Source organism: Arachis stenosperma, chromosome 10, assembly GCF_014773155.1.
Source record: "Arachis stenosperma cultivar V10309 chromosome 10, arast.V10309.gnm1.PFL2, whole genome shotgun sequence".
In the NCBI taxonomy this organism is placed as follows: domain Eukaryota; kingdom Viridiplantae; phylum Streptophyta; class Magnoliopsida; order Fabales; family Fabaceae; genus Arachis; species Arachis stenosperma.
Genome location: NC_080386.1, coordinates 54236369 through 54261507, shown reverse-complemented (window position 1 = coordinate 54261507; position 25139 = coordinate 54236369). Strand labels below are relative to the sequence as shown.

Genomic DNA, 25139 nt, shown 5'->3' with positions numbered 1-25139 from the left:
AGAATCCTACTCGGAATACCATAGACAAGGTTTAGACTTTCCGGACCCTCATGAATGCCGCCATCTATCTAACTTATACCACGAAGATTCTGTTGGGGAATCTAAGAGATATGCGCCCGGCCTAAGGTAGAACGGAAGTGGTTGTCAATCACGCGCGTTCATAGGTGAGAATGATGATGAGTGTCACGGATCATCACATTCGTCAAGTTGAAGTGCAACGTATATCTTGAAATAGGAATAAATAGAATTGAATAGGATATCATCTTAATGGCATTGAAACTTGAGGTACAGCAGAGCTCCACACCCTTAATCTATGGTGTGTAGAAACTCCACCGTTGAAAATACATAAGTGAAAGGTTCAGGCATGGCCGAGAGGCCAGCCCCCATGATCTGAGAACTATGCGTCCCAAGATCTGATCCTAAGATCTAAAGTGATCAAAAGATATCTAATACAATAGTTAAATGTTCTATTTATAATAAACTAGCTCCTAGGGTTTACATGAGTAAGTAATTGATGCATAAATCCACTTCCGGGGCCCACTTGGTGTATGTTTGGGCTGAGCTTGATCAATCCACGAGCTGAGGCTTCTCTTGGAGTTGAACTTCGAGTTATGACGTGTTTTGGGCGTTCAACTCCGGATCATGACATTTTTCTGGCGTTTAACTCCAGACAGCAGCATGAACTTGGCGTTCAACGCCAAGTTACGTCGTCAATTTACGAATAAAATATGGACTATTATATATTGCTGGAAAGCCCTGGATGTCTACTTTCCAACGCCGTTGAGAGCGCGCCCATTGGAGTTCTGTAGCTCCGGAAAATCCATTTTGAGTGCAGGGAGGTCAGATTCCAACAGCATCAGCAGTCCTTTTGTCAGCCTTTTTCAGAGTTTTGCTCAAGTCCCTCAATTTCAGCCAGAAATTACCTGAAATCACAGAAAAACACACAAACTCATAGTAAAGTCCAGAAATGTGAATTTAACATAAAAACTAATGAAAACATCCCTAAAAGTAGCTTGAACTTACTAAAAACTACCTAAAAACAATGCCAAAAAGCGTATAAATTATCCTCTCATCAACCTCCAAATCGGGACCCTCTTATTCTTCCCAGGATAAAGATAAAGAATCCAAGAAAAAATAATACCAGCATGGCAAAAAGATCAAGAAATATCGTAATTAAACCCCTCTTGGGGTGTCTCTCGTAGATGTCTATCGAGATGTATGCCACACAGAAAAGATACCTCCACCTTTCCCACTCAAAAGCAAGAAGGGAGGGGAAATCAGACAGAGTACTGTGAATACCATCAAATCTACGGACATCCCACCAACAAATGCTTTGATCTAAAGAACATCAAAGAAAAATTGGTAAGAAAGGGAAGGCTAGAATGGTACTTAGCCAACAAATCAGATGAACCAAGAAAAAGAAGAAGAGAAGAGGTTGGACAAACTGAACGACCACCTTGCACTCCAGAGAGACACGTCTACATGATAGATGGAGGATTTGCGGGAGGAGGAGTCTCCAAATCATCTCGCAAAAGACATCTGAAGGAGATATATCATGCCAAAGAAGTAGAATGAGCACCCGAACTCCCCACTATCACCTTCACTAAAGAAGACGTAGCTGGTGTCATCTCAAGACATGACGATCCTATGGTCATCACTATCATATTAGCCAACTCTAATCTCCACCGCACGTTGGTAGACCAGGGAAGCTCAGCAGACATTCTGTTTAAAACAGCCTTTGACAAACTCAGCCTAGAGGAAAAAGAGCTCATAGCATATCCAAACAGCTTATTCGGGCTGGGAGACACTCCAATCCAACCATTTGGATATATCTCCTTGCACACCACCTTTGGAGAAGGAAGTCGGTCAAGGACACTCAACATAGACTAAATTGTGGTCAATGTTGGTTCTGCCTACAATGCCCTGATAGGTCGGACAACACTAAATCAGCTTGGCGCAGTCATCTCGGCTCCACATCTATGCATGAAGTTCCCAACCACAGAAGGAATCGCAACAGTAAGAGCAGACCAGAAGACAGCGCGCCGCTACTACAACGAAAGTCTAAACCTCAGAGGCAAAGGAGAATAAATTCACGCCATTGAGCTTGGGAGAGTTCGAGGACGGGAAGAACTTCGTCCACAACCTGAAGGCGAAACAAAAAAGTTCAAATTGGAGATACTCCAGATAAAATGACCAATATTGGCACAATCCTAAAAGGGGACAAAAAGGAGTCGCTCATACAGTTCTTAGAAGCAATGTCGACCTCATTGCTTGGAAGGCCACAGACATGCCAGGCATAGTCCCTAAGTTAATGTGCCACAAGCTGGCAGTCTACTCAGGATCTCGGCTAGTACAGCAGAGACGTAGAAAGCTCGGACCAGAGCGATCCCAAGCTGTGGAAGAGCAGGTGCAAGCTCTACTGGAGGCAGGATTCATAAGAGAAATCAAATACCCACTATGGCTAGCTAACGTCGTCTTGGTGAAAAAAATCAAATAGGAAGTGGCACATGTACACCGACTACACTGATCTCAACAAAGCCTACCCAAAAGATCCTTATCCATTCCCAAGTATCGACGCTCTGGTGGACGCCTCCTCCGGATACAAATACCTCTAGTTTATGGACACCTATTCGGGATACAATCAAATCTCGATGTACCCACTGATGACAGGTCATCATATACCCATTTTTCAAGCTAATTTCACTTGTTTTACTAGTCTTTATGCACTCTCTTGCATCCTAAGTAAGTGATTTGGAGTGAAAATGCATAACTTCTTTAAATCAAACAACCACCATGAAATTAATGTTAACTCATGAGGTTTATTGTAGGTGAAGAAAAGAAGAAAAGAGGAAGCGTGGCTTAAGAAAGCGTGGCCCAAGAGAGAAAAAGTGTGGCGCATAAAAGGAGGAAGCAAGCATTGCCCTCCACAAGGGCACACTGCCCTCAAGGAGGGCAACATAAGGAAGCACACTTTGAGAGGCAACACTGCCCTGCCCTCCTCAAGGGCGGAGCACAAATTGGTGTCATGGATCAAGTTGAGCAAAAATTCTGCCCTGCCCTCATGGAAAATAAATCAAAGGAAAAAGCCTACCAATGCTTGCCACAAGGATCGAACACGGCACCATGAGGAAGCAAGGAACTAAGCCTCACTTTGGTACCAAGAAAACCAAGAAAAATAAGTAGCGTGCGCGTCACCCAAGTCTCGAACACGGAGCTTCAGCCTTGGCACATTGCCCTGCCCTCCGCAAGGGCAGGGCAGCATTTTGTGGCGCACAGCCAGCGCACCAAATTGGCGCACCAAGGGAGCTTCGGCAGCATCAACACGCACGCACAGGCAGATTCTGGTGCACCAAAAATTTCTGCCCTGCCCTCCACAAGGGCAGGGCAGCATCCTGCAGCACCACACGCCCAACTCGCACGCACCAAGAGCCGCACGCACAAATTCCTGCCCTGCCCTCCACAAGGGCAGGGCAGCCTCCTGGAAGCAACTTTTCTTGGGCTGAAATTAGATTAAAAATCCAATAAAATTCATTTCTTCACCAAATCAAAAGCCCATCCAAACTCCAAAATCCAAGAATAGAAAGTGTATAAATAGTAGTTAGTTTGATGTAATTAGGACTTTTACTTTTACCTTTCTTTTCACTTTTGACTTTTGAACCTTCTTTGGGTTTTTGAATTTTTACTTTGAGTATTGAGAGCTAGGACTTCACTAAGATTTCTGAGAATTGGGGAGGAGAATTGATCTCTCTTCTTCCTTGTTCTTGCTTGAGCTTTTTTTTATTTTTCTTGTTTGAATCTTGGGTGTTAAGAATTGAGGAAATTCTGTCTCAATCTCCACTCAAGAACTCTTTAATTTCTTTTCTGCATAATTAAGTTCAATTACATTTCCTTTACTGCTTCTTCTTTAATTTCTTGCTAAATGCTTTGTGAACTTGGATCTGGGAAGGCAATTGAGATCTAGACCTTGCTATCTAGTCTCTGGAGTCCGGAGACCCAAATTTTCCTTTTGGTTCTTCTGTGAACCTCTGCTGCAATTCAATTTCCTTACTGTTTGAGTTCTAGTTACTTCTAATTCAACTTCTGCTTTATTAATTGTTGCAATTCAATTTCCCTTTGCTTAAATTCTGATATCCCAGTCCTCGAATCCCTTTTTCATTCAAGCAATTTATATTTCTTGCACTTTAAGTTACTGCAATTTACATTTCTTGCACTTTAAGTTTCAGTCATTTAATTTCTTGTTCTTTAAGATTCAGTCCTTTTACCTTCAGTTCCTTTTAATTTCTTTAATTCTTCCCTTCCTCCTTTACATTTCCTGTTATTTACTTACTGTTAGATACAAAACACTCAACCATTACTTGATTCGCTTGACTAAATCAACCACTAAACTAAAATTGCTCAATCCTTCAATCCCTGTGGGATCGACCTCACTCATGTGAGTTATTATTACTTGATGCGACCCGGTACACTTGCCGGTGAGTTTTGTGTCGGATCGTTTTCCGCACATCAAGTTTTTGGCGCCGTTGCCGGGGATTGAAATAGATTGACAATGATTAAGTGAAGTGGAGATCTAGATCAAGCACTTTTTCTTTTCTGTTTCTTTTTTTCTTAACACACTAACTGTTTGAATTTTTGCTTAAACTAACAAAAACTTCACTCTAGCAGTAGATTGAAGTTTCATTGGTTTTCTGGACCTGTGTGTTTCTTATTGTGTGTTTGTATGTCAGGTACAGGAAGAGCCTCCCCTATTCTCTCTGAAATTGACCAAAGAACTCTTCGAAGAATAAGAAGAGCTGAAAGAGGGAAGAACGTTATTGAAGAGGAAGAATCTGAGGAGGAATTCCAAGAAATGGAAGGAGATCCATCAAATCCCAATCAACCAGAAGGAGGGGCCAACAATAACCAATAACAAAGAAGAGTACTGGCTTCCTACATATTTGCAAATGCTAGACACTGTGGAAGTAGCATCCTTACCCCCAATGTTAATGTAAACAACTTTGAACTAAAGCCACAGCTCATCACACTGGTCCAAAACAACTGTTCTTTTGGAGGAGGGCCATTGGAGGATCCGAATCAACATCTATCTACCTTTTTAAGGATTTGTGACACTGTCAAAACCAATGGTGTGCCTCCTGACAGTTACAAGTTGCTGCTCTTTCCATTCTCTCTCAGGGACAAAGCCACTCAATGGCTAGAAACATTTCCAAAGGAAAGCATCAACACTTGGGATGATTTGGTGAGCAAGTTTCTTGCCAAATTTTATCCCCCTCAAAGGATCATAAGATTGAAGACTGAGGTGCAGACATTCACTCAAATGGAGGCTGAAAATTTATATGAAGCATGGGAAAGATATAAGGCACTATTGAGGAAATGTCCACCAGAGATGTTTACTGAGTGGGATAAGTTACAAAACTTCTATGAAGGACTTACTCTGAAAGCTCAAGAAGCACTTGATCATTCAGCTGGAGGCTCACTACAACTCATGAAAACTACAGAGGAAGCTCAAAACCTCATTGATATGGTGGCCAACAACCAATATTTCTTTGCTCATCAAAGGCAACGCCAACCATCACAAAGAAGAGGAGTAATGGAGTTGGTAGGAGTGGATTCAATTCTAGCTCAGAACAAGATGATGCAGCAGCAGATTCAACAACAGTTTGAGCAAATGGCCAAAAGAATCGATGGCCTGCAAGTAGCATCAGTGAGTGCCACAAGCCAACCATCAACCACATGGGTGCAAAATGAAGAAACCCAAGAGGAGCAACAGCAAGAGCAAGTCCAATACATGCACAACCAAAATCCCGGAACAAATGAAGTCTATGGTGATACCTACAATCCATCTTGGAAGAACCATCTCAACCTCAGATGGGGAGACAACCACAATCAAAGCCAACAACCATGGCAAAGAAACTCAAATCAAAACAATTGGAAAAACACAAACCACAACAACCAGCCAAACACTAACCAGAACACATACAGAAAACCACAAAAGACTTACCCTAACTCAAACCATTATCCACCCAATAACCAACCAACTAACCAAAACACCTATCATCATCCAACAACACCCCAAATTCAACCCATCTCACAAGAATCCCAGAGGATTACTAATCTAGAGCTACTCATGGAGAAAATGATGAAGAACCAAGAATTGACAACAAAAAACCAAGAAGCTTCCATGAAGAACTTAGAAAGGCAGATTGGACAAATTTCCAAACAGATTTCTATTGAAAAACCATCAAGCTCACTACCAAGTGACACCATTCCTAACCCAAAGGAAGAATGCAAAGTCGTGCAATTAAGGAGTGGAAAGATATTAGTAGATGGCAACCAAGGAGCAACTAAGGAACTTTTGGAGAATGACAAAGAGTCAACAGAGAAAGATGAAGCTAACAACAAGGACATAACAAGCAAGAATGTCCCAGAAAAGCTCACAGAAGAAAACAACCAACCAAAGAACTCAAAGAAGAGAAAGCAGATCATGGAGGAACCAAATCCAAGACAACATCAAGTGGAGAAGAGCTTAACACCACCACTGCCTTATCCACAGAGATTCCAAAAAGAAGCAAAGGATCAGCATTTCCACAAATTCCTTGAGACTTTCAAGAAGCTGGAAATCAACATACCTTTGGCTGAGGCATTGGAGCAAATGCCTCTATATGCCAAGTTCTTAAAGGAGCTCATCAATAAGAAAAGTGGTTGGAATGAGAAGGAGACTGTAATGCTCAGTGAAGAATGCAGTGCACTAATCAAAAAGGGGCTCCCTCCCAAGCTTGAAGATCTTGGAGGTTTCTTCCTACCCTGCACTATTGGAAGCTTATTCATCAACAAGGGGATGTGTGACTTAGGAGCAAGTATAAATCTAATCCCATCTTCTTTAGTGAAAAAGCTTGGCATAGAAGAGGTGAAACCAATACAGTTGTCCTTGGAATTAGTGGACCAATCAGTGGTATATCCTAAAGGATTGGTTGAGAACCTTTTAGTTAAGGTTGACAAGTTCATCTACCCGGCAGATTTTGTGATCCTAGATTCAGCAGAAAATGAGAATGACTCCATAATACTCGGTCGACCATTTTTGGCCACTACTAGAGCCATTGTGGACATAGAGCAGGGAGAGCTAACCCTCAGGCTGCATGAAGAGAGCATCACCTTGAAAGTGTTCCCAGAATCACAAAGAAATGAAGGAACAAGAAAGAAAAGTGACTGTTTCCCAAGGCAAGCAACCAACAACACAGTAGAACAGAAGAGTGAGCAGGTACAAGGAGGGGAAGGAATTCAAAAAGAGGCCGGGATGATAAACAAAAAGGGAGGAATCACAACTCGAGTCACTGTCAAAAGAGACAGATCAACGAGGAAGAAAAAGAAGAAAAACAAAAAGAAGGCTTACAAAGGGTGGAAGAACAAAAAAATTCCAACTGAAGGATTTTCCAAAGGTGACAAAGTACAATTAGTATATCAACAGCTGGGAATAGAAGATCATTACACTGTCAACCAAGTACTCTCTCTTGAGCACATTGAAATTGAGCATCAAGGCACACAGAGAAAGCTTACAGTGAGAGGGGACAAGTTGAGACATCACCAGCATCAACCACCTTAAAGGGAGTTCAATGTCAAGCTAGTGACAATAAAAGAGCGCTTCATGGGAGGCAACCCATGATTTAAGATTCCTGTCCTTTCTTTTATTCAATAAGTTATGATTACCTGAGCATGATTTTGAACGTTCATATAAATGCATACATTGTTTTGAAGCACATGTCAGATTTCTAAGTTTGGTGTGCCTTAAGGCACACCCAATTTATTTTTCAAAAAAAAAGGGAGGTTATTCTTAGAACATATGCATAATACTTTTGATGAAGCATATGACCAAACATTAAGTTTGGTGTCTGCATGTGTAACAATGTTCAAAAGATCATTTCCTATTCATGAAATCAAAATCATGCAGAGAGGGATCATGCATCATTATTTTATGTATATATATCAATTGTGAAGGATTTACCGCATTGCTAAGCCATCTTCTCAGTAAGATATAAGTTTGGTGTTCACCAACCTTTGGCAATTCTAATTAAGGGACACAATTGATCATTTATGAAAAAAGAAACAAAAATAATTTCTTATTGCAACTCACTTACCAACGTATACATTCATATCCTAAGGCTAGCTGTTTTGGTTTATTCAGGAGAAAGAGATTGAGACAAAAACAAGGAGGGGCCATGGCTAGGACAAGCCAAGTGAAGAGTGATCACATGTGCCTAGAAGAGCGTGCTCCTTGGGAAGCAGAATTTGCATGCATGCATCATCAACCACCTAAACGCATGCAACCAATGAGAAGAGAATCCTCGTCAAAGCCTCAACAATGCATGCAGACCGTTCATTCCATGAACCGTTTGGATGAACAACTCAATCTCAACCCTTCATGAGCACCAACGAACTCCTTCCTCATTTATTATGGTTTTGTTGGAAAGCTTGAAGAATCTGCCTATAAATAGCCGTTAGCACTAAATGGTTTACACACTCATTCAAGCTACCTTCACATGTAAGCCATAATCCCCTCTACTCCCAAAACTAAACTCAACAATTCCCTTATCTCACACAACAGAGCCGAGAATCATCCCAAACACAACACATCTTTCTTCTAATCTCACTTTTCCCTTCGTCTCACCACAAATCCAATGGCCTCCTCAAGTTCAAAAAGAAGGCCGGGAAAGGAACCTATGGTAGCCGAACCTCCATCATATGATGCAAAAAAATTTAGATCCCAATTCCATGAAGGGAGATATCATAGGTTCATGGAGACAAAGAATGTCATCTATGAGAAAGGCCTTGAGTTGAGGGACGGGGAATACCCCATCATGAGGCAAATCACTAAAGAAAGAAGGTGGGAACTTTTATGTGCTCCTCTTGTTGACATCAGTGCAGTCATGATCAGGAAGTTCTATGCAAATGCTGTAAAAGAAAACAAAGATAGTGCCCCTTACACAAGTTATGTCAGAGGAGTTGAAGTGAGTTTCAGCCCAGCAGCCATCACAAGGGCCCTAAAGTTGAGAACAATAACTTATGCAGAGCCCAGTTATGAGACCAGATTGCAGATGGAAAACAATCCTGATGAGATCTTGCAAGGGTTATCTGTGGAGAATACAGATTGGGAAAGAGATTCAAAGGGAATTCCAAGTCACTTGAGGAGGATAAATCTTACTCCTGTGGCCAAGGGATGGTATGAAATAGTGAGGAGATCTATCCTCCCTACTGGAAACGCCTCTTGGGTCACAATCAAACGAGCACTCTTGACATACTGCATCTTACATGGAGGTGAAATCAACATCGCACAACTCATAGCCGACAGTATTCAAGAGATGGCTAACAGCACAAGCAAATCAATTGGTCTTGGACATCCAAGTACCATCCTCAGGCTATGCGACAAAGCTGGAGTAATCTTTGAAGATGAGGACACAGAAAAAGTGAAAAAGGGGAAAGGGATCACCAAGAAGAGTATGGAAGGAATAAATAAAGAAGATGATCCAGAGGGGGTGGTAGCTCCCAGACAAAGGAGATCACAAAGAGAGGAAGGACGAAATCAAGCTCATAATGCCATAGACATGAGCCAGCTACACAGAGCAATAGAAGAGCTATCTCAACAACTCATGCAGACTCAACAAGAGCAAAATCAGGGGCACCAAGAGCAATATCTAGAGCCCCATCCAGAGTTTAGGGAGCAATATCTGAAAGATAAAGAGGAGCGAGAAGCCTGGCAGCATCAAATGAAGGAGAAGCAAGAGAGATGGCAACAGCAAATGATGACTCAGCAGCAAGAATTTCAAGCACAGATTCTTGAAGGACAAAAAGAGCAATACAAAGAATTCAAAGAATCATATGATAAGCTGTACTTTAGTCAAGCTAAAGCAGGGGAATATAGTCACAACCTGTATCAATGGAAGAATATTCATCACACCATGGGAGAAGTTAGATATGCGCAAAGAATGGAGAATGATGAAAACATGCAAGCAAGGTTGGAGTACTTGACCCATAATTTGCCAACACTCAATCCTCAGATCAAGCCATTTGAGCAATGCCCTAAATTTGGAGCCAAGCAACAAGCAAGGTCTCATCACTATACGGAGGTAACTTTTAAAAGATTGGAAGAAGTTGGGCTCTCAGGACTCTTAGATTCTGTCTGGGGTAGAAGATGTCCTGGTGAAGAGATCCGAGACTATTCCAAGCTAGGGAAGAGAAAGAAGAAAAAGGGAGAATCAAGCAGCAGCCACGACCATTAGAAGGTGGCAAAGTTCTTTCATACCCCTTCTTTCATTCTTCTAATAAGGAGAAGCATGTCTGAAACATGATATGCCTCCACTGTTTATTTCCTTTTTATTTCATTTTCTTGTACTTTTCTTTGTTCAATAAGTAGCTAGAGAAATGATCTGCATAATGCTTGTCATTCATCACTTAGCTTGAATTTTGTTTTGTTTCCCATATGCTTGAAAAAAAGAGATTTTGTTTGAATTGAAAAGTAAAAATCCAATGTTGCATAAGTAGAATGGAAGCTAATAGTGGTATATGTGTTTGATTAAATGCATAACTCATGAAATAAGTGCTGCATAGTATCATTTTCATTGAAGTGTGAGCTAGCTTGCTGTCATGAAGGTTCCTATCAATAAAGAAAAAGCCCTTGAGAACAAAATTAAAACAGAAAGAAAAGGAATAAGAAAAAGCCAATGTGGCAAGAAAAAAACAAAGAATAAAGGCTGGACACCAATAGCTTGGACCCTAGGACACATGCCTGTGGTGTTCTTGTACTAGGATATGCTTGGATAAGTAAATTCTAAGGGGTATTTTAAAACCCGGTCACTTAGATCAACTGATTTGGGATGACCAATTGAAAGTCCACAATAAAGAGCAACCTAGATACAGAACATTTAGTTATCCAAAGAGATGCTGGGCATCAATGATCCTAGGAAGAAGTAGTGAGCCAAGTGTCTGTGGTGGAAGATGTTGATTTAAAAATAAAGCCAAAGGCTGCTACTACAACATTAGACACCAAGCCTTCAAAAAAAAAATAATAAGCTTGATAAGCAACATGAGAAAAGAAAAGTTAGCAAGGGAGCAAAGAAAGAATAAACCTATAACACCAAGTTTAGCAAGCCTTTGAGGAAGAATGTATATTATGTAACAGCAACAATAATTGAGTTATCATTATCTAAATAAAAACCCTATGAATCACATTCTACTATATGCCTAATAAGGGTATGTTTCTTTTCTTGTTCATTTCATTTTCTCTTAGTTTTGATGCTTGCTTGGGGACAAGCAAGATTTAAGTTTGGTGTTGTGATGACAGGTCATCATATACCCATTTTTCAATCTAATTTCACTTGTTTTACTAGTCTTTATGCACTCTCTTGCATCCTAAGTAAGTGATTTGGAGTGAAAATGCATAACTTCTTTAAATCAAACAACCACCATGAAATTAATGTTAACTCATGAGGTTTAAGCTGAATTTAATTGATTTTTAATTGATTTATAAGCCTTGTGAATTTAGTGATACTTTGAGTGGTTGTTTTGGTTTATTGTAGGTGAAGAAAAGAAGAAAAGAGGAAGCGTGGCTTAAGAAAGCGTGGCCCAAGAGAGAAAAAGTGTGGCGCATAAAAGGAGGAAGCAAGCATTGCCCTCCACAAGGGCACACTGCCCTCAAGGAGGGCAACATAAGGAAGCACACTTTGAGAGGCAACACTGCCCTGCCCTCCTCAAGGGCGGAGCACAAATTGGTGTCATGGATCAAGTTGAGCAAAAATTCCGCCCTGCCCTCCTTAAGGGCAATATCGGGCCTTCATGGAAAATAAATCAAAGGAAAAAGCCTACCAATGCTTGCCACAAGGATCGAACACGGCACCATGAGGAAGCAAGGAACTAAGCCTCACTTTGGTACCAAGAAAACCAAGAAAAATAAGTAGTGTGCGCGTCACCCAAGTCTTGAACACGGAGCTTCAGCCTTGGCACATTGCCCTGCCCTCCGCAAGGGCAGGGCAGCATTTTGTGGTGCACAGCCAGCGCACCAAATTGGCGCACCAAGGGAGCTTCGGCAGCATCAACACGCACGCACAGGCAGATTCTGGCACACCAAAAATTTCTGCCCTGCCCTCCACAAGGGCAGGGCAGCATCCTGCAGCACCACACGCCCAACTCGCACGCACCAAGAGCCGCACGCACAAATTCCTGCCCTGCCCTCCACAAGGGCAGGGCAGCCTCCTGGAAGCAACTTTTCTTGGGCTGAAATTGGGTTAAAAATCCAATAAAATTCATTTCTTCACCAAATCAAAAGCCCATCCAAATTCCAAAATCCAAGAATAGAAAGTGTATAAATAGGAGTTAGTTTGATGTAATTAGGACTTTTACTTTTACCTTTCTTTTCACTTTTGACTTTTGAACCTTCTTTGGGTTTTTGAATTTTTACTTTGAGTATTGAGAGCTAGGACTTCACTGAGATTTCTGAGAATTGGGGAGGAGAATTGATCTCTCTTCTTCCTTGTTCTTGCTTGAGCTTTTTTTTATTTTTCTTGTTTGAATCTTGGGTGTTAAGAATTGAGGAAATTCTGTCTCAATCTCCACTCAAGAGCTCTTTAATTTCTTTTCTGCATAATTAAGTTCAATTACATTTCCTTTACTGCTTCTTCTTTAATTTCTTGCTAAATGCTTTGTGAACTTGGATCTGGGAAGGCAATTGAGATCTAGACCTTGCTATCTAGTCTCTGGAGTCCGGAGACCCAAATTTTCCTTTTGGTTCTTCTGTGAACCTCTGCTGCAATTCAATTTCCTTACTGTTTGAGTTCTAGTTACTTCTAATTCAACTTCTGCTTTATTAATTGTTGCAATTCAATTTCCCTTTGCTTAAATTCTGATATCCCAGTCCTCGAATCCCTTTTTCATTCAAGCAATTTATATTTCTTGCACTTTAAGTTACTGCAATTTACATTTCTTGCACTTTAAGTTTCAGTCATTTAATTTCTTGTTCTTTAAGATTCAGTCCTTTTACTTTCAGTTCCTTTTAATTTCTGCAATTCTTCCCTTCCTCCTTTACATTTCCTGTTGTTTACTTACTGTTAGATACAAAACACTCAACCAATACTTGATTCGCTGGACTAAATCAACCACTAAACTAAAATTGCTCAATCCTTCAATCCCTGTGGGATCGACCTCACTCATGTGAGTTATTATTACTTGATGCGACCCGGTACACTTGCCGGTGAGTTTTGTGTCGGATCGTTTTCTGCACATCACCCACCTGATCAAGAGAAAACCTCATTCTTAACCACGAAAACAAACTACTGCAGGAGCCACTTATCAAAAGATTAACGAATAAGGTCTTCCCAGACCACATCGGGAAAGTCATGGAAGTCTACGTGGACATGTTAATAAAGACACAAAGTGAAGAGTCGTTATTGTCCAACCTCACCCAAGTATTCGACACTATAAAAAGGCATGATATGTGACTTAACCCTGCAAAATGCACCTTCGCAGTAGAAGCTGGCAAATTTTTGGGTTTTATGCTCGCACAAAGAGGAATCGAGGCAAATCCGGATAAATGCCGGGCCATACTCGACATGAAGTGCCCAACATGTGTCAAAGAGGTACAACAACTCAATAGAAGATCGGCAGCCTTGTCTAGATTTTTAGCTGGATCGGCAATAAGATATCTCCCCGTCTATGCCACTCTAAAGAAGGGAGAGAGGTTTGAATAGACGATGGAGTGCGAGCTGATTCCTGGGACAACCACCTATTCTAACCCGGCCACGGGAAGAAGAACCACTTATATTGCACCTCACGGTAGGAATTCGGGCAGTAGCCTCAGCACTGGTCCGAGAAGACGACAGTGGACAATAACCTATATACTTCATCAGTAAAGAACTACAAGGGTCCGAACTAAACTATCCAAAAATAGAAAAAATTGCCTATACTCTCATACTAACATCTCGATGACATCGCCCATATTTCCAATCCCACATAATCAGGGTTCGGACCAACCAGCCCATAAAAGGCATTTTACAGAAAACAGACTTAGTAGGAAGAATCATGCAATGGGCAGTCGAGTTGTCCGAATTCGACCTTCAGTATGAAGCCCGGACAGCCATCAAATCACAGTATCTGGCCGACGTCATTGCAGAGTTTACGTACACCCCAAAAATCCCTATAAAATAGAATCTCCACGTAGACGGTTCCTCAAACAAAACCGGAAGTGGCGCAGGCCTAATAATAGAGAGCGATCAGGGAACTCAAATCGAACTTTCCCCTAAATTCGGGTTCCCTGCTTTAAACAACCAGGCTGAATATGAGGCACTACTAGCTAGTTTGAAGCTGGCTAAGGAGGTTGGAGCTCAAAAGCTTACCATCTTCAGCGACTCACAAGTAGTCACCTCACAAATAATAGGAAACTATCAAGCCATGGATCCCACCATGAAAAAGTACTTGGACAAAACCAGGGAATATCTCAGACTACTCGGGGAATATGAGGTCCGTCACATACCTCGAGAACAAAATGCTCGAGCTGATGCACTCTCAAAACTAGCCAGCACCAAACTAGGGGGCAACAATAGAAGCCTAGTCCAGAAAATGATGCATAACCCGTCAATGTTGGAAGAAGAAAAGGTCCTAGCCATAACAAGTCTGGATCAAGGATGGATGACTCCCATAATTAACTACATCAAAACAAAAACACTCCCTACAGATAAGAAGGAGGCAAAGAGGTTAAAACGGGAGGCACAATACTACACTATCATAAACAATACTCTATACAAGAGAGGGATTTCAACACCACCGTTAAAATGTGTGCCGACTTCCAACACAAAAGAAGTTTTAGAAGAAGTACACAGTGGCATCTGTGGCAACCATCTCGGAGCACAGGCTCTTACCAAAAAAGTACTCCGAGCGGGATTTTATTGGCTGACCCTACAAAAAGAAGCAACAAAATTCATAAAAATATGTCCACCATGTCAGAAACATGTCAACTTTCACATCGCCCCACTAGAAGAGCTTATCAGCTTAACCTCACCCTGGCCATTCGCAAAATGGGAACTCAACCTTCTCGGTCCTTTCCCTCAAGGATCCAGACAAGACAAATTCCTCATCGTGAGGGTAGACTATTTTACAAAATGGATCGAGGTGGAACCCCTAGCTAATGCTACTGCTCAAAGAAGTCAAAATTTCCTATATTGAAACATTGTCACAAGGTTTGGGGTTCCATACTCCATCACCACAGACAATGGCACTCAATTAATAGATGCAGGCTTCAGAAAATTGGTGGCCGATTGATGAGCAGATAATTTATACGCTTTTTGGCATTGTTTTTAGGTAGTTTTTAGTAGGTTCTAGCTACTTTTTAGTATGTTTTTATTAGTTTTCATTCAAAATTCATATTTCTGGACTTTACTATGAGTTTGTGTATTTTTCTGTGATTTCAGGTATTTTCTGGCTAAAATTGAGGGAGCTGAGCAAAAATCTTATTCAGGCTGAAAAAGGACTGCTGATGTTGTTGGATTCTGACCTCCTTGCACTCGGAATGGATTTTTTGGAGCTACAAGAGTCAAATTGGCGCACTCTCAATTGACTTTGAAAGTAGACATCTAGGGCTTGTCAGCAATATATAATAGTCCATACTTTACTCCATGATAAAGGACGTAAACTGGCGTTTAACGCCAGTTCCATGTTGCATTCTAGCGTTGAACGCCAAAAACAGGTTGCAAGTTGGAGTTAAACGCCAAAAACAGGTTACAACCTGATGTTTAACTCCAGAAACAGCCCAGACACGTGAGAAGCTTAAGTCTCAGCCCCAGCACATACCAAGTGGGCCCCAGAAGTGAATTTCTACACTATCTATCTTAGTTTACTCATTCTCTGTAAACCTAGGTTACTAGTTTAGTATTTAAACAACTTTTAGAGATTTATTCTGTATCTCATGACATTTTAGATCTGAACTTTGTACTTTTTGATAGTATGAGTCTCTAAACTCCATTGTTGGGGGTGAGGAGCTCTGCAGCGTCTCGATGAATTAATGCAATTATTTCTGTTTTCCATTCAAACACACTTGTTCCTATCTAAGATGTTCATTCGCACTTCAATATGAAGAAGGTGATGATCCGTGACACTCATCACCATTCTCAACCTATGAATGCGTGCCTGACAACCACCTCCGTTCTACCTTCGATTGAATGAATATCTCTTGAATTCATTAATTAGAGTCTTCCTGGTATTAGCTATAATCCATTGGCAGCATCCTTGAGAATCCAGAAAGTCTAAACCTTGCTGTGGTATTCCGAGTAGGATTCAGGGATTGGATGACTGTGACGAGCTTCAAACTCGCGAGTGTTGGGCGTAGTTACAGACGCAAAAGGATCAATGGATCCTATTCTGACATGATCAAGAACCGACAGATGATTAGCCATGCTGTGACAGAGCATTTGGACCATTTTCACTGAGAGGATGGGAAGTAGCCATTGACAACGGTGACACCCTACATACAGCTTGCCATGGAAGGAGTCTTGCATATTTGAAAGTAAGAAAGCATTAAGTTGCAGGGATTGAGAAGACAAAGCATCTCCAAAACTCCAACATATTCTCCATTATTGCGTAACAATTACTTATTTTATGCCCTTTGACTTTTTATAATTGAAACTAAAGAACCCTATTGGTATCCTGACTAAGAATAATAAGATAACAATAGCTTGCGAACCAACAATCTCTGTGGGATTCGACTCTTACTCACGTAAGGTATTACTTGGACGACTCAGTGCACTTGCTGGTTAGTTGTGCGGAATTACATAGTGTGAGTGTAATTTTCGTGCACCAAGTTTTTGGTGCCGTTGCCGGGGATTGTTTGAGTTTGAACAACTGACGGTTTATCTTGTTACTTAGATTAGGAAAAATTTGTCTTTTTTTTGTTTAGAGTCACTAGGATTGCATCTTCTATTATTCCTTTTAAAAATTTTTCAAAAATATTATTTTTCTTTATTAGTTTTTAATTTTTCTTGGAGTCTTTTGTGTGAGTTTAGTGTCATGTTTTAAGTTTGGTGTCAATTGCATGCTTATCTTTGTCTTTCAATTTTTGAATTGCATGTTCTTTGTTCTTCCTTGATCTTCAAATTGTTCTTGTCAATTTTTCTTGTTTGATCTTTGGTTTGTCTTATTTTTCTTGTGCATTTTCAAATTTTTAGTTTTCAAAAATTTTTTTTATTTATTAAATACCTTTTTAAAACAGGTTAAATTTATAGCTCAGTTGGCTAGAGCGTTGGCTTATGTTCTTGGCATTTGGGTATCTTCCTTTTAAAACTTTTTTCAAAAATAATTTTTCTTTGATTAAATCTTGTGCCAAACTTTAAGTTTGGTGTTCTCTTGTTAATTTTCTTTAATTTTCGAAAATTTATTTTTGGTTTTCTAAAAATTTTAAGTTTGGTGTTCTTTCTTTTGTTCTTGTTGTTCTTGTGAGTCTTCAAGGTGTTCTTGAGTCTTCTTTGTGTTTTGATCTTAAAATTTTTATGTTTGGTGTGCCTTGGTGTTTCTCCTCCAAAATTTTCGAAAACAAGGAGCATTGGATTTAAAAATTTTAAGTCTTGTGTCTTTGGTGTGTTTTTCTCTTTCATAATAAAATTAAAAAATCAAAAAAATATGTTTTTTCTAACTTTTTGTTTAAAACAATTTTTTCGAAACTACTCATAAAAATTCAGATTTCAATTTCAAAATTTTTCAAATCTTATCCTTTTAAATTTTTTTTAATTCATATCTTTTTCAAAAATATCCTAACCACTTTCTCTCTCCTCACTTTTTCGAAAATCTTCATAAAATATTTCCAAAATCTTTTTTTAATTTTAGTTTTTATTTTATTTTATTTTATTATTTCGAAAATTATTTTTCTTATATAATAAAATAAATAAAATAAATCCACATCATCTCCCTTTCTCCATCATGGACCTAAGTGGAAATGAACAGTCCAGAAGGACTCTGGGGTCATATGCTAACCCCAATATTGCTTCATATGGGAGTAGTATCTGTATACCCTCCATCGGAGTTAGTAGTTTTGATTTGAATCCTCAGCTCATTATCATGGTGCAGCAAAGTTGCCAGTATTCTGGTCTTCTACAGGAAGAACCTACAGAGTTTCTGGCATAATTTTTACAAATTGCTGACACAGTACATGATAAAGAAGTAGATTAGGATGTCTACAAATTATTACTTTTTCCATTTGCTGTAAAAGACTAAGCTAAGAGGTGGTTAAATAACCAACCTAAGGCTAGCATAAGGACATGGAAACAGCTGTCAGAAAAATTCCTGAATCAATATTTCCCTCCAAAATGGATGACACAGCTAAGGCTGAACATCCAAGGCTTTAAACAAGGAGATAATGTATCTCTTTATGATGTCTGGGAGAGATACAGAGAGATGCTAAGAAAATGCCCCTCTGAAATATTTTCAGAGTGGGTGCAGTTAGACATCTTCTATTATGGGCTTACAGAGAAAGCTCAGATTTTTCTAGACCACTCAGCTGGTGGATCTATCCACATGAGAAAACAATTGAAGAAGCTCAAGAGGTCATTGATATAGTTGCTAGAAATCAGCATATGTACCTGCAGTGAACCTTCCATGAAAGAAGAGGCTAAAACAGTAATTGTTGAACTCAGTCCTGCAGAACAAGTTACTGAATTCAATTAGCAATTAGATTTTCTAACAAAATAACTTGCCGAATTCAATGAGATACTACAAGACACAAGAATGGATAATATAAATATGGATGTGCATTTGAAGCAAACAGAACAGCAGTTATCAAAACAAATAACAGAAGAGTGCCAAGCAATTCAATTAAGAAGTGGGAAAGCATTAAATACCTCACTTCAAGGCAACAGGAAGCCAAGAAATAAACAAACTGCTACCCAAAATCCCTCTGAGGACAGTAAGAACCCAGAGAGGAACAATTCTAGCATTCAAACGCCAGAAATGGGTGAAGGGCTGGCGTTAAACGCCCAACCCATGCTCAGTTATGGCGTTCAAACGCCAGAAACAGGCAAGAAGTTGGCGTTGAATGCCCAAAGGAAGCTCAGTTCTGGCGTTCAGATGCCAGAAACAGGTAAGGAGTTGGCGTCTAACGCCACTCCAGCTTCCACCCCTGGCATTCAAACGCCAGTAGGGGATCAGACATATACAAGTGCTGATAGCAACCCCTCTAAAAAGGCTTCTCAACCCACATCTGTAGGCAATAAAACTGTAGCAACTAAGGTTGAGGAATACAAAGCCAAAATGCCTTATCCTCAGAAACTCCGCCAAGCAGAACAGGATAAGCAATTTGCCTGCTTTGTAGACTATCTCAGGACTCTTGAAATGAAGATTCCGTTTGCAGAGGCACTTGAGCAAATACCCTCTTATGCTAAGTTCATGAAAGAGATCTTAAGTCATAAGAAGGATTTGAGAGAAACTGAAAAAGTTTACCTCACTGAAGAATGCAGTGCAGTCATTCTGAAAAGCTTACCCAAAAAGCTTAAAGATCCTGGAAGCTTTATGATACCATGCACATTAGAGGGTGCTTGTACCAAGCAAGCTCTATGTGATCTTGGGGCAAGTATCAACCTAATACCTGCATCTACTATCAAAAAGCTTGATTTGACTGAAGAAGTCAAACCAACCCGGATATGTCTCCAACTTGCTGATGGCTCCATTAAATACCCATTAGGCGTGATTGAAGACATGATTGTCAAGGTTGGGCCATTTGCCTTTCCCACTGACTTTGTGGTGCTGGAAATGGAGGAGCACAAGAGTGCAACTCTCATTCTAGGAAGACTTTTTCTAGCAACTGGATGAACCCTCATTGATGTCCAAAAAAGGGAGGTAACCCTGAGAGTCAATGAGGACGAGTTTAAGTTGAATGTTGTCAAAGCTATGCAGCATCCAAACACCCCAAACGACTGCATGAGCATTGATATTTTTGACTCTCTGGTAAAAAAGGTCAATATGACTGAGAGTTTCAAATCAGAGCTAGAAGATATCTTTAAAGATGCTCAGCCTGATCTGGATGAACCAGAGAGAATAATAGAACCTCTGAAAATCCCTCAAGAAGAGGAGAAACCTCCCAAACCCGAGCTCAAACCATTACCACCATCCCTGAAATATGCATTTCTGGGAGAAGGTGATACCTTTCCTGTAATCATAAGCTCTACCTTAGAGCCACAGGAAGAGGAAGCACTAATTCAAGTGCTAAGGACACACAAGACAGCTCTTGGGTGGTCCATTAATGATCTTAAGGGCATTAGCCCAGCCAGATGCATGCACAAGATCCTATTGGAAGATGACGCCAAGCCAGTGGTTTAACCACAGAGGCGGCTGAATCTAGCCATGAAAGAGGTGGTGCAGAAGGAGGTAACTAAATTACTAGAGGCTGGGATTATTTATCCTATTTCTGATAGCCCCTGGATAAGACCTGTCCAAGTCGTCCCTAAGAAGGGTGGCATGACAGTGGTTCATAATGAAAAAAATGAACTGGTTCCTACAAGAACAGTTATAGGGTGGCGTATGTATATTGATTACAGAAGGCTCAATACAGCTACCAGAAAGGATCATTTTCCTTTACCATTCATAGACCAGATGCTAGAAAGACTAGCAAGTCATGAATACTACTGCTTCCTAGATGGATATTCAGGTTATAATCAAATTGTAGTAGATCCCCAGGATCAAGAGAAAACAACATTCACATGTCCATCCAGAGTATTTGCATACAAAAGGATGCCATTTGGTTAGTGCAATGCACCTGCAACCTTTCAAATGTGCATGCTCTATACTTTCTCTAATATGGTGGAAAAATTTCTGGAAGTCTTCATGGATGACTTTTCAGTATTTGGAGACTCATTCAGCTCCTGTCTTGACCATCTAGCACATTTTCTAAAGAGGTGCCAAGAGACTAACCTGGTTTTAAACTGAGAGAAATGTCACTTTATGGTGACTAAAGGAATTGTCCTTGGGCACAAAATTTTGAATAAGGGAATAGAGGTGGATCAAGCCAAGGTAGAGGTAATTGAAAAATTACCACCACCTGCCAATGTTAAGGCAATCAGAAGCTTTCTAGGGTATGCAGGATTCTATAGGAGGTTTATAAAAGATTTTTCGAAAATCGCCAAACCTCTAAGTAATCTGCTAGCTGCTGACATGCCATTTATCTTTGATAAGGAGTGTCTGCAGGCGTTTGAGACTCTGAAAGCTAAGCCGGTCTCAGCACTAGTCATCTCTATACCAGACTGAACATTACCATTTGAATTAATGTGTGATGCCAGTAACCATGCCATAGTGCTAGGGCAGAAAAAAGAAAATTTGGTGCATGTCATATATTATGCCAGCAAGATCCTTAATGATACTCAACGGAATTATACCACTACCGAAAAGGAGTTGCTGGCAATAGTTTTTGCATTTGACAAATTTAGATAATATCTTATTGGCTCTAAAGTTATTGTTTTCACTGTTCACACAGCACTCAAATATCTATTTGCCAAACAGGAGTCAAAACCAAGACTAATCAGATGGATCTTATTATTGCAGGAATTCAACATCGAGATTAGAGACAAAAAGGGTGTGGAGAACAAAGTGGCAGACCATCTATCCAGAATCCCTTGTGAGAAGGATGATACCCATGATACAAGTGTAAATGAATTCTTCCCAGATGAACAACTAATGATGATTCACAAAGCACCCTGGTTTGTGGACATTGCCAATTTTAAAGTAGCTGGTGACTTACCCCCTGGAATCAGCAAATATCAAAGAAGAAAACTAATCAATGATGCCAAGTATTTCATTTGGGATGAACCCTAACTCTTAAAGAAATGCTCAGATGGAATTCTTAGGAGGTGCATCTCAGATGAAGAAGGACGAGAAGTCTTGTGGAGTTGCCATAGTGCTAGTTATGAAGGTCACTTTGGAGGAGAAAGAACTGCCACAAAGGTGCTGCAATGTGGGTTCTTCTGGCTCACTATCTTCAAAGATGTTAAGGAATTGGTGAGAAGCTACAATGAATGCCAAAGGGCTGGCAACCTGCCCAAGAGAAATGAGATGCCACAGCAATACATTCTAGAGCTTTAACTGTTTGATGTATGGGGAATCGATTTCATGGGACCATTCCCACCCTCATATTCAAACAAGTTTATCTTGGTGGCAATAGACTATGTATCTAACTGGGTGGAGGCAGTGGCGACCCCAACCAATGACAAGAAGGTAGTCATAAACTTTCTTCGAAGGAATATCTTCACCAGGTTTGGAGTCCCACGAGCCCTCATCAGTGACGGAGGGAGCCATTTCTGCAATAGACCATTGGAAGCCCTACTCCTACGATATGGGGTGAAGCATAAGGTTGCCACACCTTATCACCCCCAAACAAGTGGGCAAACAGAGATATCTAACCGAGAGTTGAAAAGGATTCTGGAAAAGACTGTGGGGATATCAAGAAAGGACTGGGCGAAGAAGCTAGATGATGCTCTTTGGGCATACATGACAGCCTTCAAAACACCAATTGGGATGTCCCCATATCAACTGGTGTATGGTAAGGCTTGTCACTTGCCATTAGAGCTGGAATACAAGGCCTCCTGGGCCCTTAAAACACCGAACCTAGACAGCACTGCTGCTGGTGAAAAAAGGGTCCTGCAGCTTCAAGAATTGGAAGAGTTTAGATCTCAAGCCTATGAAAATACCAAGATCTATAAGGAAAAATCAAAAAGGAGACATGATCTCAACTTGGTACCAAGAAGTTTCGAAGAAGGGCAACATGTGCTTCTATACAACTCTAGACTGAAACTCTTTCCTGGAAAACTCAAATCAAGATGGTCGGGACCCTTTCTAATCACAAAAGTCTCACCTTATGGACACATAGAAATAATGGAAGAAGGCTCAAAGAGAAGATTCACTGTGAATGGACAAAGACTCAAACATTACTTGGGCAGCATGGGGGAAACCCCCAAACAGAAGTATAACCTCAACTAAGGAAAGAATCGTCAAGCTAGCGACGCTAAAAAAAGCGCTTTGTTGGGAGGCAACCCAACCTGAGGTAACTCTCTTTTCATAAGTCTTTCAATAAAAATTTCAAGTTGGATTCTTTGTTGTGTGAGGAGCTAAGTTTGGTGTTACACACCAAAAATAATTCAAGGGTGAATATAGAGCTCTAAGTTTGGTGTTCCACCAAAAACTCCAGCCGAAGAGTGCATTGCAACCCTTAGTGATAAAGCATTGCTCTAGCAATCAGAGAACTCACTTGACAGAGGCTTAACCTCTAATACATAAATTGTCTTTTTAGCTCATAGGTGTTTCTTAATAAAAAGCTCACAAAGTTCTTACATGCATCCAATCTGTCGAAGTAAGCAAAGAACTAAGTTTGGTGTTCACACACCAAGTTAAGTTCAGAAGCTCACAAGCACACATGCATGCTAACCCTTTTCCAAGTGCTTGGGGAACAAGCAACTTTCAATAGTGTTGTAGGAATTCAATCATTCTTAGGGAATGTGCATACCACATCATCCGAGGAAACAGACAAGGATGCAAATGCTAGGACGAGAATACCAAGGAAGATATCATGAGGTTGTATCAAACCATCTCGAAATGAAGAACTCTAAGTGAAAAATGATTGAATAGAACCTACATATTTTACTTGTTCCTCTTTATTCACATCCAAGTGTGCTAACTTAATGTCTCGAGTGTTCACTTTCACCTTTCTTACTTGTATGCTTTTCCTTTAAGTTAATCAAAAAGAAAATGTTATGAAAAGAACAAGAGTGAAGTTATTTTGAGAAGTAGGTTCTGAATGTTTGTGGTAGGATGATTAGTAAGCTAAGTTGGTTCACCAAATAAGGAAAGAAAGCAACTGTCTATCCTAAGTCCTATGTTTGAAACACATCCTTTGAGACTAACTAAACAATAAGATCCCAATAAGAAAAGAGAAAGAGCAATAAAAGTGAAAAAGAAAGAAACACAATAAGAAAAAATGCTAGGCACCAAGGGTTTCAAAATTGAGGCATGTGTCTGTGGTGTTTATGTGCAAGGGATATACTTGGATGAATAAGCTCTTAGGGGTGCCTTATCACTTGGTAACTTGGATTAACTATTCCGGGATTATCAGCTGAAAGTCCACTATCAAGAATAACCTTTGCTACAGAGCACTTAGTAACCCAAAGAGGTGCTGGACACCAATGTCTCAAGAAAGAAAAATAACAAACCATGTGCCTGTGGTGTGTATGTATGAGGGAAAGAGACTTGAGGGAGTAAGTCCTTAGGGGTGCCTTAACACCTAGCACCTTGAACCAACTGGTTCGGGAGTGTTGGCTGAAAGCTTATCATAAAGAGTCGCCCTCTTACAGAGCACTTAGCCAAAAGAAGAGTGTAATAAACCTTGGAAAAGAAGGAAGGATCAACAAGAAAGAAGTCTCAAAGGATACAATCAAGAAAGTGACCAAGGAACTGATAAAGGCTTGAAACCTAAAGGGAAAGAACCTAAGTTGCTATGCATGAAACCCCATAAACCAGGAATTTTACTTCTATATTATCTTCTTGTTCTTTCATTTCATTCTTCCTATGTTTCAGTACTTGCAGCAAGCTTTAAGTTTGGTGTTGTGATGCCAAGGCATCTAGGCCAGTTTCACTGACCTTTTCTTTACTGTTTTAGGGTAGTTTCATGCATTTTCTTAGTGAATAAGGCAAGTTTTGGATGAAAATACACTTACACCTTGATTGAAGCAACTATTGTGAATTTCATATGATTTCATGAGGATTTTGCTAGAATTGCATGATAAATTGATGATGCATAATCTCATGACTTTGGCTAGAGCTTTGATGCACTTTATTTTCTTTATTTCAGGGCAAAGGAAGCAAGGAAGAACCACGTTAGTACTCACGTTAATCTAGTTAACGTGAACACTAACGTGGAATGGTAAATAGCTTGGAACCTTAATGAGAAAAGTGATCACCAATAACGCCTGCGAAGCCATCAATAGCTCACGTTACTTGCCACGTTAACTAAGTTAACGTGGTAGTTAACGTGGAGACAAAAGAGAACTCCAACGTTAGTGGGAAACGTGAACACCACTAACGTTCCACTCCAACGTTAGTGGTAAATGTGAACACCACTAACGTTCCAAGACTTGGCAATGAGCTAC

The 25139-nt window shown here is 40.3% G+C and overlaps 1 protein-coding gene across 1 annotated transcript; it reads left to right on the top strand.

The window, feature by feature from the left end:
- Window positions 1–22488: 22488 nt before the first annotated feature.
- Window positions 22489–22977, top strand: LOC130957094 (uncharacterized). Its single transcript, XM_057883989.1, has one exon. The coding sequence runs from the start codon at window positions 22489–22491 to the stop codon at window positions 22975–22977; it is 489 nt and encodes a 162-aa protein (XP_057739972.1).
- The last annotated feature ends 2162 nt before the right edge of the window (window positions 22978–25139 follow it).

Coding starts and splice junctions, on each gene's coding strand:
- LOC130957094 (XM_057883989.1), top strand. CDS start 22,489: ATGACAGCCTTCAAAACACCAATTGGGATGTCCCCATATCAACTGGTG.